Source organism: Electrophorus electricus, chromosome 26 (assembly GCF_013358815.1).
Source record: "Electrophorus electricus isolate fEleEle1 chromosome 26, fEleEle1.pri, whole genome shotgun sequence".
Lineage (NCBI taxonomy): Eukaryota > Metazoa > Chordata > Actinopteri > Gymnotiformes > Gymnotidae > Electrophorus > Electrophorus electricus.
In genome coordinates this window covers 1,392,717-1,407,586 of record NC_049560.1, presented here as the reverse complement: position 1 = coordinate 1,407,586, position 14,870 = coordinate 1,392,717, and the positions used below count along the sequence as shown (strand labels likewise).

Here is a 14,870-nt window from a genome sequence, read left to right as displayed (position 1 = left end):
GACTACATCACTTAGGACTGCCACATCTATTATCTCTGCTGTTTTATGCATCTTTCTATCACAATCATCTTTACTATCACAATGTCTGGTTGTGTTGCTATACTTGTTTATCTGTCGATCCGAAGGTCCCACAGGATCTTAGCCTTCTTGTTCTCCACTACTCATTGCAGTTCCTCCCATTTGGACTTGGAGGTGTCCAGCTCATATGCCTTGCATATGTTCCTGTATATGATCCCTGCCACTTGGTTGTGTCTCTCTGTGTTTGCTTTCCCTGCCTGCATCTTGCATCCTACTACTAGGTGCTAAACAGTCTCAGAGGCTCCACTGCAAAGTATGCATCCTGGGTCTTAGTTGAAACACCCATGTTTTGATTGACATAGTGATTAGTGCTTGGCCTTGAGCCGTGATGATTAGTGCCTCTGTGCTGTCCTTCAGTCCTTCGTGTTCCAGCCGTTGGTATGATTGTCTTTTGTCAGCCATCTCTAATATCCAGTACACCCTATGGCTTATCCTGTCATGGCACCTTCTCCTCTTACATGGTGACCATGTCCCCCATCTGTCTGAGGCAGTCCCTCATTAGCTTATCCTTGGGGACCACTGACTGCACATATTTGTGTTTGTTTCGTGTCTCATCCAGGACAGTGGATCTTGCACTTTGTAGGTCCCTCTCACCACCTGCTCACTAGCATACAGACTTTGGATGCTGATTCTTGTACTGGGTGCCCAATGCATTGTGAGGAGTCTTCTCTTTGCCATCTTATTGTGCCTGCTGGGTATCTGATGACTGGCAGGCATACATATTTATGGATTTAATCTTATTGTTCCTATTTAAAGGACTTTGAGGACTTGCCTTACCCTATGGAGGTACTTGGGATGTTGCTGTCCTCATGGGTCCTATGTGATTGGAAAATCCCCAGGTATTTGTAGCCATGCTCCAGGTCTATTATATAACCTGGTGGAAGTTCAGTTTCCCTGACCTTTCAGTTCATTTCAATTCAGTTTAATTTCCTCTGTCCTTTTTACTAACAGCTGACCACACTTCTCCAGAATGAACTGACATTCCTATGTCCTTGCTTGATTCTTATCAGGTGAATCAGTGAGTGGTCCAGCTATGGATATGTGAAAGATGACTAAGCTAAGTACTGTCAGCCATGGCTGTGGGCTGCTGCAGTAGTCATGCTTGAAACCCTAGGCTACAAAAATTACAAGCCACAGGCCACATCCACTGTCCTCCTTGGAAACAATGACTGGAAAGCAAGATGAGGACAACATGGATGAAAGTCAGCAAACTGCATTAAGATTAAAAATGGTGCCTGGCTATGGAAGAAATGGTCCATAAGTGAGGCTCTGGAATCTGCTAAACAAAGGTTAATAGTGATGGCATCCAGAATGCATCCAGATATACATGAAAGAAGCAATGGCCCACTTCCAAGGAACCATCCAAAGTATACTCAGTTACAGTATATACCCCTTACTGTAGGTCCACCCAGAGCTGAAACAGATCAGTGCTGGAAGATGATATTGGAGAATTAATCATCACATAACACCATTGTTTAAGAGATCTCAAAGCAGAGCTCTATAATCTCACAAAGCAAGAACCAGTCAGCGTTACAACAGCAGGTGTCCAAGAGTAGGTCAGAAACATGAAGAACTTGGGCAATACCTGCCACTGACGTGATTCATGCCTGCTGGCTAAAGAAACTACCAATTCTGCATGGCCGAACCGAACAAATGAACCACCTTCTAAATCCAGGCTCCCATCCAGGCTCCCTAATCCACATCCACATAGTACTGGGAATGAAGGACCCCAACAAGGGCCAAATACCATCCAACTACAGACCACTGACCTACCTGTCCACAAAATGGAAGCTTGTATCAGGAATACTAGTCACCAAACTGGATGAACTTAAGTGCAAAAACACTGCTCAGAAGAGAATTGTTAACAATACCAGAGGATCAAGGTATCTCCTACTGACAGATGGAGCCAATCACCAGGATTCCAAGACCAGCGTTGTCTGGGTAAACTACAAGAAAGCATACAACTCTACCACAGACCAAGAAATTTAAATGCCTATCCATGCAAGTCAATAAGACCATAATAGACTTCATGAAGAATGGTGGAAAATTGGACGACAGTACTAGAAGCCATTTTGAAGACAACTGCCCAGGTAGCCATAAAGCGTGGAGTATTTAGCAAGGAGATACACTGTCCTCACTGCAGTTCTGCATGGGCCTGAATCCTCTCAGCCAGACCAGCAATAAGGGCAGGTATGGGTACAGACTGAGACGTCGATCTACAGACACCTCCTGTGAATGGATGTCATCAAACTGTATGCCAAGAAGAAAGGGATATACAATGTGTATATACACTATATATCACTGACATTTCATTTGATATATTTATTAACCTCAAGGGCAATTAGTACATGCAAGTGATATATGGGTAAAGTTTTGTGATATTTTACCAATATTTACAGCTATTCTTATGCTCACATGAAGTGGTTGTTACTATTCCTAAATCATAAAGGCAAATATGAGTGACTGAATTATACCTACTAAAAGCTTATATTTTAGCTTTAATGCTGCTGTGTTAGAATATACAACAAACTTGAATTTTTTACTTTCACTGTCAGTGTTTATATGGGACGTGTCTGGCTCAAATAATATTTAATACTTTAATAGCAATATGTACCAGCCAATAACAGAAACAACTAACAAAAAAAGTGTTTATTGACCACTGCACATAATTTACAGCATATCCGCATATCTAAAGCAAAATGAAAACAGACAAATTAGGTGGTAAAAACAGAAACCAAAACCCAGAACCAAAAACTTAAAGTGAAAATAAAATACTTTCTTTTCTTTTTTTTACATAGATGCCATACTGTATATGAAGTATTCAACTTAAAATTGCAAATATCTAGGGCATCCAAACATTCAAAAAATATTTTTCTGGTGCATGTGTATGAAACTAAGAACATCAAACAAATCCCCTTGTTTACAAATCACATGTACTACACAAAAATGTATCCAATCAAAAAACATGTTTTATCTTATTACAAAACTCCTTCTACTACAGGTGATGCAAAAAGCATTTTATTACGGTGCAGATTTATGAAATCATCGACATGGTTAAATCTGCACCGTAATTAAACTGATGCATTAAAATCAGATTCTGGGAAGGGAAAACATTTTATAAAGCAATGACAAGTTAGCCGCCAACGGTCTACATCCAGAGAACACACCAAAAGCCAGTGAAAGACTTTTGGAGACGCCCAAGATGCCGTGTATGTGTGTGCTTAGTGCTGGTTTTTGACACCCTGTTGTTTTCCAGGCTTTTTGTCTTGCTGCTGTCCACGGCCTGCACCTGGCATGCCTCTTCCACGTCCGCCAAACACACCTGAGAAAACAGATTGCGCCATTTTATCCTCCAGCCATTTTTGCCTAGAGCGTATCCATCATCTCACTTGTGCTACTGGGCAAAGGTTTGGGATTCTGAGATAAACATTTAGCACAGGCTCAAACCCTTGCTAACCGATCATCTGTGTTATGCGCACAGATGCGTTACAGGACTGTAACTTGAAGTGTGGGCGCGTCCTGCACGGCCAACCCATCTCACCTCGGCCTGCACCGCCTCCTCTGCCCTTTCCTTGCTGCTTGTTCTGCTGCATGCCTCCCCTGCCGCGGCCCTTGGACACCACCTCATCTTTAACCATGTCGATGATTTCATCTGGGATGCGCAAATATTTGATGGTGCTTCCACGGATGTAGCACTCAGGCATCCTCCAGAACTTGTCTCCATCCTTGAGAAAAGGACCATAGGAGAATAATTCTTTAATCCAGTTTTTACTTTCCCGCCCTTTCTGGGATAGAAAAGAACATTTTTAAACCACTCAAGTATTTCTTCTTCTTGGGCAGGTATTTACCCGGGAGGTGCAGATGACTTCTCGCAAATTGATGTTCATCCAGTTGTCACAGCTGACCAAATGACCGTTGTATGTTTCCCCATTCTTCAGTTCCACCAGCTGAAAATAAGAAGTCCATTAGCTACACACTTTTACAGCATGAACAGCAGAAAAGCTTGTGCTTTTTCTCCATTTCCCTTCTCCAAAATTCATCTGTTTCATGGTAATAGTGATATTTAACACTCTTAACATACTTTAATAAAGCTCCATATATAGTATACCACACTTTAAACTGAGCATTGCTGAAGAAACCCAGTTCTTGAACCCTCTATTGAACAGAATGACCCAGAAGTAAGTTGTATTAACTCCTCTACACAGTGCTTTCACGTATAAACTTTATCCATATGGTTATTGATCACATAAGACACTGCATAATACAAACCTTCTGTAATCAAAGTAGCTATCGGATTACTTAAGCATTTCTATACACCGTGCACCCACATAGAAATTCTTAAAAGTACATAACAGACGCACTTTATAGATCTCTACTGAGAAACTTGGGTGTTATCGTATCTAATACTAAACACGAGTATTGGCGGAATAAACAGACCAGAGTCTCATCTTCACAACATAACATACCATTGGATGGTTCTGTGCTGTTTTCAGAAGAGATAATGGAAGCTGTAAGAAACAGAAATAGCTGTTTTTAAGTACATCACTCCTCCTACATCTCTCAACTGCTCATACTCACTTTCTATGTTGCTAGATCCAATAACACGCTCAGCTTTACATGCAGCGTTTCTTTAGCCTCAGAAACGTGGTCGGAATTTCTTTATAAATAACTCGATATATCGCGATGCTAAGAATTATCTTCACTGGGAAGCAAGCATTGAATATGTGCACCGCGTAAACAGATAGTTAACTAATGTTAATTTGTGATTTCCTCGATGCAAATTGTAACGCATAAAAGCAAGCTAGCTAACCCTTGCTAGATAATGCTGCTGCAATGCCACCGGCTACATTTTCCTACACGTTGTAAATGAATATATGTACTTACCATATCAACTTATTCAATGCACTAATACTCTCAGGATTATGAATTATACGAGTTTTTAAGTCTGTGGTCGCTTTCTTGCCAAACTTTCGTTACAATATAAAGCGGCTCAAACCACATACTTTTCCGTAGCACTACTTTACTTCCGGGTTTTCGCTCCGCGCACCGGAAAATATTAAAATAAAAGTTCGATTAAAGTACTAATCAAACGGTTGTCTGACTGTTTTGTTATTGTCATACAGTTAACATGGCGCAACAAATCAAACGTTTACCTTATAGTTTATTTAACATTAATCAAATTAGGTGTTCCATAAAATTAAAAAGTGCATATACAAGTTACGTACTGTACATATTACAATAGTTACAGCAGTCAATGCAATACGAAAAAACAAATTACGCTTGCTCTTGAACTCTGCCCCTTGTGGTTTTCAATTTGTTTTTCTGCATCTTTCGCTTTTTCTTCTGGATCGTTTCTTGAATTTTTTCCTTGAATTTCTTTTTTTCTTTTTTTATTTTGGCAAGTTCATTTTTCCTCTTTTCTTGCAAGTCAGGGTCCTGTGATTTAAAAGTAATGTAAGAATTAAAATGTATATATATATATATATATATATATATATATATATATATATATATATATATGCGCTTAATTCATCTTGCATTTCTGTGCGAGGGTGTAAATGTATACTTACTTTCCCTTCAAGAATCATTTGCTTCTTTTTGTTAATCTCCTTTTTCTCATCAAAATCTGTTGACTCCAGTTTCTGAAAAAAAATATATACACATAGGAAATAAAGATGTTACATGTAAAATCATGACTGGGCTGCTTTCCAAGAACAGAAATTATTAAATAAATAGTCAGCCAATCATACAATTTCACACTGTCGTCTCGTCACATTGACTTGGGTAAGGATCTTCAGCACCTCTTTCTCTTCAACTGGGTATTCCTTAAGCTTGGCCTCTAAACAGACAAAGCAGATTTGTATTGTTTAAAAGCTGAAAATTACTTGCAGTTTAAATAAATGTCTGTCAGCTGCAAAGTATCTATAATTTGATGTTATTATACCAAAAAATGTAAGCATGTTTCAATACTGTTCATATCTGAATACTGAATGTTTTATTACACCAGCAAAAAGCAATGTAAAACACTGCCAAATCAAGAAGACAATAAATAAAATGCTAATATCCTTAGGTAGATGATGAGACATCCTGTCCATCATGTTGTATGTTCTCACTAGGATGTGTATAAAAGATTCTTTTTTATGTTTCTTGTTATCCTTTGTATATAAAAGATTACTGTTTATTGGTTTGACAGCGAACTTACGAATCTGTTCTTCAATGGCATTAACCAGATGAATGTCATACTGTGTAACCAGTGTAATTGAAACACCACGTCTTCCTGAAAAAAGAAGTTAATTAACTGAAAAGTTAACTAACTGAATTTAAAGACAAATGGACCAAGTCTGCTGAAACAGAGTACCTGCACGTGCTGTTCTGCCCACTCTGTGAATGTAGATTTTTGGCAAGCCTGGAGTATTATGATTAATGACAACCTGCACAGTAGGAATATCCAGGCCCCTTTTGAAAAATAACACAAAATGTATATCAGATGTTTATTAGAAGAAACTAGAGGCTGGGGAAAAGAACTGAACAGCATTTGAGAAATATGTAAGAAATATTTTTGTGCAATATTATCTGCAACGTTGACTGTACCTGGCAGCAACATCAGTTGCTATCAGAACCTTGAAGATATTGGATTTGAACTTTGCAAGGTTTGCAAATCGCTGTCTCTAAAAGACAAAATAATGGTTTCAATACATTAAGAAAAGAACACAGCAATGTCAAACATACACTCCACTCTCTTAGATAATTCATACTACACCTGTTTCATCATGGAATGCAAGGAGATTGCAGGAAATCTGAATTCACGAAGCATCATTGTGAGTATCTGGCAATTCCTAAGCAGAAACACAAAAGTGTTCAATCTCTACATTAATTTATTGTGGATACAAACTCATCAGGCTAAATGATAATGTGCGCAATTCTACATTTCTACATAAAAAAGACTTACTTGCATGTATTAGTAAAAATTATGATTGACCAGTCATCATGTTCATCTTGGAATTTCTGGATAAGGTGCACCAGGTAAGCATCTTTGACTTTCTCAGGAGCAAGAAGGTACCTTTGATCCAATTCTTCCACTGTTCGCACACTGAAAGAGGATTACTGTATAAGGTGTAATTGTTGTTTAAGGTGACTGTGCAAGGCTTTATAAAAGTTACTGCAGTATGTGTCAAATCAATATTTGATGAAGTAAGATATAGGCACATGATGGAGGACTCCATAGTAGCACAACTGTCTCAGAAGGCTGCAGCATCTTGCTAAGCCCTGAGTGTCTGGGGCTTAACAAAAGCTTAATTGGCTGTGATGTCACTGTATGTGAAAGACTGTTAAGATTCTCTTTTCCTCCTAACAGAGTGCAATGCTAGCCAGTCATGGATATGCACAAAACACAGAATTTAATGCTCTCTTCAACTGTGGTCAACTGTATTACTATGACACCTGAACGGACTGGGATCAACAGTGACTAACTAAAAAAAATAAAACTGAAAGTGAAAAAATGAAAGAAGTGCAATGGCAATTCCTTACTCTGATTTGTTCTCCCAGAAGAAAGGCTTGTTCATGGCAATGCTTTTGAGCTCCTGCAGTGTGTCTGTGAGAGTGGCACTGAAGAGCAGCGTCTGGCGCTTTGCTGGCACAACACCAAGGATGACTTCCAGGTCCTTGGTGAAGTCAGTGCATCCCTGCTCCAGCAAACGGTCTGCCTCATCCAGGATCTAAGGGGAAAAAATGATCCCAAGTTCATCCCGATGCTTAGCAGGGGAAAACTTGTATGTGCTCATAAATTAGTCTGGGTTAGTGTGCATACAGTGGCAGAAGACTTACTAAAAATCTGATTCTCTTCATGTTGAATGTGTCAGAACTTCTGATGTGATCTGCTAATCTTCCTGGTGTGGCAACAACAATGTGTGGCTTTTTTGACAACTCCAAAGCCTGGGCCACCATATCTGTTTACAACATAGATACCAGAGTATATATTACTGCCCAGATTATGCTATGAAACATAAGCAATAGTGGTATCATGTTATGTATGCCATATTATTTAAAAGAGGTTTACAGTAGCATTACCCATTCCACCAACGATGATGCAGTCTTTCAAACCTAGGGGTTTCCCCAACACCCTGAATTGTTCAGCGATCTGGTAGGCCAGTTCTCTGAGAAGATAGGGAAAAAATATCCTACATGTAAATAACTAGTGTACCTATCGTCAGATCAGTTTATTGTTAATGCCTCATCGTGTGAATTTTCATTATTAATGATCTGCTTATCAGTACAATGTCACTGAAATTAGACAACCTTGTGGGTGTCAACACCAAGCAGAAGATACCGTAGGGATCCTCAGCAAGCTTTTGGAGAACTGGCAGAACAAATGCTGCGGTTTTTCCGCTTCCAGTTTTGGCACAACCCATGCAGTCTCGACCTCCAGCAAACAAAGGTATTAAAACTACCGTCAATTGACTTTCTGCTTTTACGCTGAAGACAAAGCCATTACATACCTTATTTTGTATAATTTTTAAAATAAATCGGTAGATTGTGCACGTTATAATGAAGAACACATCATACCTTCCAAAATAGCTGGTATGCAATTCTCCTGTACCTGAGTTGGTCGAGCGATACCCATTTGTTTACACTGTTCCATCAACCACTCGGACAGGCCGAGAGAGGCGAAAGTTGCCATTTTCCAGGCAGAAATTATTTGTTGGGTCTAAACAACGCTTCTCTGAAATTTGCGAACACAAATTGCTCGATCGTAATGCTATTCCTCCCCTGTAATTGAGTGTGAACGTGTAAAATCCTCGTGGAACGCTTGTTTGGTCGCTTACTTTCTACGTCACCAATTTGCGTCCTGCCAAGTGTTTCGCTTTATGTTAGGTTCACACAGACAATACTGTGCAGATTGAAAGTAAACAAGTAATATAGAGTAAATGCAGTAATATAAGAAGATTTAACAAATATAATAAGAAATGTTGTATTATCAAAAACAATTATACGATTAAAATAGAATAAAATTGGGCATTATTTAGAAAGTCCTGTTGTGTGTAGTTATAGGTAACGAATCTCCTCAGGGGGTGCACTATGTGAACACTCCCAAAGTTTCATAGCATTACGTAGCACAGCTGTGCAGGTCACAGGAAAAAGATCTTGCGAGGAAGATGAAAGTGACTCTAATCGGTTATTTAACGCTGCAAATTTGTTTATTTCAATAGCTGCATTACTGACTACGTTCCAAGTCCAGTCATCTGATGTAGAAACTCTAAAATGTTAACACTTATTTTTACATTTATATCTGAAGAGCTACCAAGATTTTGAAGTATGTTTATACAATTTAATTGCATGCTTCTGAGGCCATGTACGAGTGGTCATTTTGCCCACGCATGATGCCCTCTCCCATCTACACCGTGACTGAATATGGCGGAGTTGGATGGTGGAGAATTCTCCGGGAATTGTTCACAGAGCAGGTAAGGATGCTGTGATCCTTCCCTCAAGTTGACAAAAAAAATCTCAAGTTCCAGATGCAGCTGTAAGGTTACCTAGCTAACCGGTTGCCTAGCTTCCGTTGTCCGCGCGTCTCCGGTTACCTAGGCTCGCTAGCGTTAGCATACTAAGCTAAGTGTGTACAGTGGATCAGGAAAGTTCTGCCTCTAACCCAACGTTATTGATGTGTCAAATTAAGCTATATAGGCGACTTGTTAACGTAAAATCCCACACTTTTTAGAGAAGTGTCCCGTCACAATATATCCCAATTTAGTAAAAAAAAAATGTCTCAAGTGTCGTGAAACCGCCCTTTGGTCTTAGACTAAGGGAATCTCAAAGAATAGTGTTTTTCCTCAAAAATACAGCTAGCTAGCTCCGCTCAAACTGGAAGTTTGACCTATGACGTTCAGACGTTAGGTTAGCTATTTTTCAGTTCTTCACATTACCTTGATCTTGGTCTGCATTCATGAATGACGAATTTAACCACTAATATCCTATACTGTTTCAGGTTTTCAGGAGTCATAGTTAATACCTGATGTTTTTGGGTCATTATTTGTTAGCTACGCCTTGGTGCCCATGTCCCGTGGTTATCCCTTTTCACTACTTGCCTTTCGATGAATAATTCAAAAAGAGCCCAGTTGCAGGTGTCATATTCATTCATGCTTTGAAACTTACGCTTGCTGGGGAATCGGAATGCAGCAGACGAGCAAGTCGGATTTCTGAAGTTTCGTTTAACCTATATACCCACGGGTTATGAGACGAGAGCGCTAAGAAATTAAAAACCCGTGTAAACCGATTCTTTTTTCTTTTTTCCCCAGCATGGCTAACAATAAGAACGGCAGCCTCCGTTGCACGTTCTCAGCTCCTAGTCACAGTAACACCCTGCTGAGGGGTTTGTCCGCGCTGCGAGATCAAGGCCAGCTGCTGGATGTAGTGCTTGCTGTCAACGAAGAACGCTTCCAGGTTCACAAGGCAGTTCTGGCCTCCTGCAGCGACTACTTTAGGTGATATAAACTTTGGTGTTTCTGTGAAGCAGTAATTATACATAATATAATGCCTTGTATTATCAGGGACATTTAGACTTTGCTCAACATAGGAAAGTGTATGCATGATAACATGATATGCATCAATCAATAATTTAAGTCATTGGGCCCTTTCTCCAAGTCATTCAGTTATTTGTATACATTATCTTTTAATGGTTGGCTTGTCAAGTGTTGTTATTGCAGCCTCTAATCTTAAAATGTAGTCAGCCTAATAGTCAGTGATTATGTTGTAGGCTTTCATGCTTTCCTGGGTGCTGATGTTAAGTTGCTGATTGTTTCTTACAGAGCTATGTTCACTGGTGGGATGAAGGAGTCAAACCAGGATATCATCGAGTTAAAGGGCTTGTCAGCCCGTGGACTGAAACATATCATTGACTTTGCCTACAGCTCAGAGGTCACTCTAGACCTAGACTGCATACAGGACGTCCTTGGGGCTGCCGTCTTCCTCCAGATGGTGCCAGTGGTGGAGCTCTGCGAGGAGTTCCTAAAATCTGCCATGAGTGTCGAGACGTGCCTGAACATCGGCCAGATGGCCACCACCTTCAGTTTGTCCTCTCTGAAGGAGTCGGTAGACGCCTTCACGTTCCGCCACTTCCTGCAGATCGCAGAGGAGGAGGACTTCCTCCACATCCCCATGGAGCGGCTGGTCTTCTTCCTGCAGAGCAATAAGCTACGCAGCTGCAGCGAGATTGACCTGTTCCACGCAGCCATCCGCTGGCTGCAGCATGACGAGGTGCGGCGCTCCAGCGCCAGCCAGGTGCTCCAGCACGTGCGCTTCCCGCTCATGCGCTCTTCCGAGCTGGTGGACAGCGTCCAGACTGTGGACGTCATGGTGGAGGATGTGCTGTGCCGGCAGTATCTCCTCGAGGCCTTCAACTACCAGATCCTGCCATTCCGGCAGCACGAGATGCAGTCGCCACGCACTGCCATCCGCTCGGATGTGGTGTCGCTCGTGGCCTTTGGCGGCACACCTTACACAGACAACGACCGCACGGTGAGCAGCCGGGTGTTCTGTCTGCCTGACGGTGCGACTAGGCAGTTCCGCGAGCTTGCCGAAATGGAGGCTGCATGCAGTCACGCCTGCGTAGCGGCTCTTGACAACTTTGTGTACGTGGTGGGCGGCCAGCAACTGCAGTACCGCAGCGGAGAGGGTGCCGTGGACACCGGCTTCCGCTATGACCCCCACCTCAACCAGTGGCTGCGTATCCAGCCCATGCAGGAGAGCCGCATCCAGTTCCAGCTCAACGTTCTCTATGGCCGGCTGTATGCTACCGGGGGACGGAACCGGTCTGGCAGCCTGTCGTCCGTCGAGTGCTACTGCCCCAAAATGAATGAATGGACCTATGTGGAGCCGCTGAAGAGGCGGATATGGGGTCACGCAGGGGCAACTTGTGGTGACAAGCTCTATATCTCTGGAGGTTATGGGGTGTCTGTGGAGGACAAGAAGACCGTCCACTGCTATGATCCGACCATGGACCAGTGGGACTTCAAGTGCCCCATGGCCGAGCCACGGGTACTGCACGCCATGGTCAGCGTCGGTGGCCGCATGTATGCACTGGGAGGCAGAATGGACCACGTGGACCGTTGCTTCGATGTGCTGGCTGTGGAGTACTATGTGCCGGAAACAGATCAGTGGACGACTGTCAGCCCCCTGCGCGCGGGGCAGTCTGAGGCCGGCTGCTGTGTGCTGGACAGAAAGATCTATGTCATCGGAGGATACAGCTGGCACCTGAATAACGTCACAAGCATAGTCCAAGTCTATAACACAGAGACGGATGAGTGGGAGAGAGATCTACACTTCCCAGAGTCCTTTGCTGGAATTGCCTGCGCACCTATAATACTGCCACAATCCGTCACTCAGCGATGATGCGTTGGCTCGAGAAATGTGAGGTGATTTTTGCACAGTTAATCTGGGTTTGAGTTTTATTAACAACCCCCTGCTTCCTTAACCAGTTGAGTATTGGTTCGGAACTAGATGATTTAGTGACGTCCATGTCTACCTTTGGTAGCACCTTCTCAGCGATATAAGCAACGAGGGGGCACTTTTTAGATAGCTTGTTCAAAATGAGATGACCTCAGGGGTATAGTTTTTTTTTCTACTTTGTCTTGCATGCTGTGTCTATTGCAAGGCATATAAATGATTTACAGTCTCATATGTTTTGAATGTCTTGAGATAAGCCTTCCAAATGTGATATCTTGAGAACTATGTCCTCTAATATGAAATATGTAAGTGACGATCTATAACATGCAAGTCATGCAACACAAACATTAGTTTTGAGTAGAGTGAATCAAATCTTGCAGAAAATCAGACAGCTACATACTCTATGCACCTTCCTCTAAAATCTTCTTAAGGGTGATTTACAGAATCAGTCAGGCATTCATGTTGGTACTTACTGAATCCTCAGCACTTAGTGAGTACTTGGTGTTCTTTAAGCATATGGATATTTTGCTACACCTCATGGTTGGTGGTTTAAAAAACAGCACCAGTGGTCTTCACAAACCTGTGGGGAAAATTCTCAACTTGTTAGCATGTATGGTTGCTAATACATGTAAAAGTAATGTGTGCCCTCGTTCTAACTGTATTAAATTTAGTACACTTTAGTGTAGAATGAGTTGTCTTTATTTTTAAATATATTCTTACCAAAGCATAGGATGAACAAATTTTAATGCAATATAAGAAATAAGAAATTAATGTTTTCAGAACCTTAACCAGTTACATAGATCAAAGTCTTAAATAAGTAAATTATCATTGTGAAATATCACAGATTCTGAAAGTCAGCAAGCACATTATGCATTTGTTAATGCACTTTAACTTGGTGTGGACTAGAGTACTTTCTTCGTCATGGCTCAGTGGAAAAATACTTTGGACTGACTAAAAGTCTTGTATAGTTTCCATAGTGTTACTGCAAACTGAGGGGGAAAAAAGAAACATCTTGTGGTCTTGCATAAGTGTGCTACTTTTCCTGAAATATATGTTGTAAGACTGCCTTGGCATGCTTTCTTTCCCACATGTGAATGTATAAAAATCACCATGGTCTTAAATACTGCAGCTTTTAATATTTGGTAACACTGGATAATGCTGTAAGATGTTTTCTAGTATTTGTTTGTGTTTACACAATTTGGGTTTATGATGTGGTTGTATGATACAGTTTAATGAGCAAGTATGTGATGTGATAATATGCTGGTATAAGATTCCAGCTTGTTGTAATCTAAAAACTATGATTTGTCTCCATGAAATGTAAGCTATTGGTAAATTGTAGCTAAGGATGTGTATAGGACACTGCAAGTGAGTAAATATTCTGCTTTCATGGCATTGAACAGGAAGGCATGACTGAACGAATCTGAGAACACCGACCTAACTTTTTTAATAGGAGTGAGATGGGGTTTTTTTGTTGTTGTTTTTGTGTGTGTTCGTATTTCTCTTGCTGCGATTACAATATTGTATGATTATTACTTAAAAAAACACTAACCGTTTGTCCCTACCAAAATGTGTCAATCATATATCGATTACATTCTCAGTTATTGTCCCTGTAATTAGCAGAAAACTGCACTTTATGTATTTATTCATTGAAATATATTACCTTAATATATTGTACCTATTAATGGAGGTTTGATGCTGTATGAACCTTGCATTTGTGACTTTTTAAAATAGTAATGTTTTGACACTGCTGTCTGCAGCACATATTTAATTCAGCCTAAATGTAAACACTTTCTAAGCTTTTTAGTACAATTTGATTTATTCTGCAGTGTAACAGGAAACATCCTTTTGGATGTGGTGGAAAGACTATTTCAGTTGCATGCCTCTGCTCATCTGCAGGCCTTTTGAAATAGATTTTGAATCGTGAAAGACCCAGACATGTTTGCTGAGAGGGAAAAGGGGGCTGTTGGCCGAGCTCTGATGTGCCTGTGTGTGTTTTTTTTTTTTTTTATGTTCCATCTTATGGATTTGTTTTTCTGATGTCACTAACAGTGAGAAGGTTGTGCAGTGATTTCGGCATCGGTGAAAGCTCTTTTTGGCATTGGCCCGAATCAGTCACATTTTATTCCTCAAGATAATGTTCTTCTCATTATAGCAAACTTAATTAGTTCAGCGCATCAACAGTCATTCATGGTGTAATTTTGAAACTAGGCTAAACTTGTTTAAGAACAATTTCATGGTATAAACAGCACAACTTATCAAATGGGTGTGAGAAAAGAAAGTTTCATTGTGTGTTGAAATAACAATGACCTAGCTCCTATATTTCCTATAAATCTCAGGCATTTTTGCAGAACATG

The 14,870-nt window shown here is 40.8% G+C and overlaps 3 protein-coding genes across 4 annotated transcripts; 1 reads left to right on the top strand and 2 right to left on the bottom strand.

The window, feature by feature from the left end:
* Positions 1 to 2,712: 2,712 nt before the first annotated feature.
* lsm4 (LSM4 homolog, U6 small nuclear RNA and mRNA degradation associated) lies at positions 2,713 to 5,131 on the bottom strand. Its single transcript, XM_027017414.2, has 5 exons — positions 4,963 to 5,131; positions 4,545 to 4,586; positions 3,927 to 4,025; positions 3,620 to 3,803; positions 2,713 to 3,400 (listed from the first exon to the last, which is right to left on the bottom strand). Exons 1-5 carry the CDS (start codon positions 4,963 to 4,965, stop codon positions 3,300 to 3,302), a joined length of 429 nt encoding a protein of 142 aa, XP_026873215.1. The 5' UTR covers positions 4,966 to 5,131; the 3' UTR covers positions 2,713 to 3,299.
* Positions 5,132 to 5,221: 90 nt separating this feature from the next.
* ddx49 (DEAD (Asp-Glu-Ala-Asp) box polypeptide 49) lies at positions 5,222 to 8,882 on the bottom strand. 2 transcript variants are annotated; one of them, XM_027017412.2, is made up of 13 exons: positions 8,641 to 8,882; positions 8,374 to 8,497; positions 8,146 to 8,231; positions 7,903 to 8,024; positions 7,606 to 7,793; positions 7,028 to 7,168; positions 6,839 to 6,914; positions 6,670 to 6,746; positions 6,437 to 6,534; positions 6,281 to 6,355; positions 5,829 to 5,917; positions 5,649 to 5,720; positions 5,222 to 5,514 (listed from the first exon to the last, which is right to left on the bottom strand). In XM_027017412.2, the coding sequence occupies exons 1-13, from the start codon at positions 8,753 to 8,755 to the stop codon at positions 5,353 to 5,355; spliced, it is 1,425 nt and encodes a 474-aa protein (XP_026873213.1). In that variant the 5' UTR covers positions 8,756 to 8,882; the 3' UTR covers positions 5,222 to 5,352. The 2 variants fall into 2 exon arrangements, with proteins under 2 accessions (XP_026873213.1, XP_026873214.1); XM_027017413.2 differs by lacking the exon at positions 5,222 to 5,514 and having other exon boundaries at positions 6,281 to 6,351.
* A 335-nt stretch (positions 8,883 to 9,217) lies between these two features.
* klhl26 (kelch-like family member 26) lies at positions 9,218 to 13,919 on the top strand. The gene is made up of 3 exons (XM_027017411.2): positions 9,218 to 9,536; positions 10,371 to 10,556; positions 10,881 to 13,919. The coding sequence occupies exons 1-3, from the start codon at positions 9,487 to 9,489 to the stop codon at positions 12,460 to 12,462; spliced, it is 1,818 nt and encodes a 605-aa protein (XP_026873212.2). The 5' UTR covers positions 9,218 to 9,486; the 3' UTR covers positions 12,463 to 13,919.
* The last annotated feature ends 951 nt before the right edge of the window (positions 13,920 to 14,870 follow it).

Excerpts from the sequence above, each read along its gene's own strand:
- lsm4 (XM_027017414.2), bottom strand. Across the intron at positions 3,804-3,926 it reads AAGTCATCTGCACCTCCCGG|GATGGAGACAAGTTCTGGAG; the intron begins GTAAATACCTGC and ends CCTTTTCTCAAG. Across the intron at positions 3,401-3,619 it reads AGGAGGCGGTGCAGGCCGAG|GTGTGTTTGGCGGACGTGGA; the intron begins GTGAGATGGGTT and ends CTGTTTTCTCAG.
- ddx49 (XM_027017412.2), bottom strand. The coding sequence starts at position 8,755 with ATGGCAACTTTCGCCTCTCTCGGCCTGTCCGAGTGGTTGATGGAACAG. Across the intron at positions 7,169-7,605 it reads TTCTGGGAGAACAAATCAGA|TGTGCGAACAGTGGAAGAAT; the intron begins GTAAGGAATTGC and ends ATCCTCTTTCAG. Across the intron at positions 5,721-5,828 it reads CGAGACGACAGTGTGAAATT|AAACTGGAGTCAACAGATTT; the intron begins GTATGATTGGCT and ends ATTTTTTTTCAG.
- klhl26 (XM_027017411.2), top strand. The coding sequence starts at position 9,487 with ATGGCGGAGTTGGATGGTGGAGAATTCTCCGGGAATTGTTCACAGAGC. Across the intron at positions 9,537-10,370 it reads GGGAATTGTTCACAGAGCAG|CATGGCTAACAATAAGAACG; the intron begins GTAAGGATGCTG and ends TTTTTTCCCCAG. Across the intron at positions 10,557-10,880 it reads TCCTGCAGCGACTACTTTAG|AGCTATGTTCACTGGTGGGA; the intron begins GTGATATAAACT and ends TGTTTCTTACAG.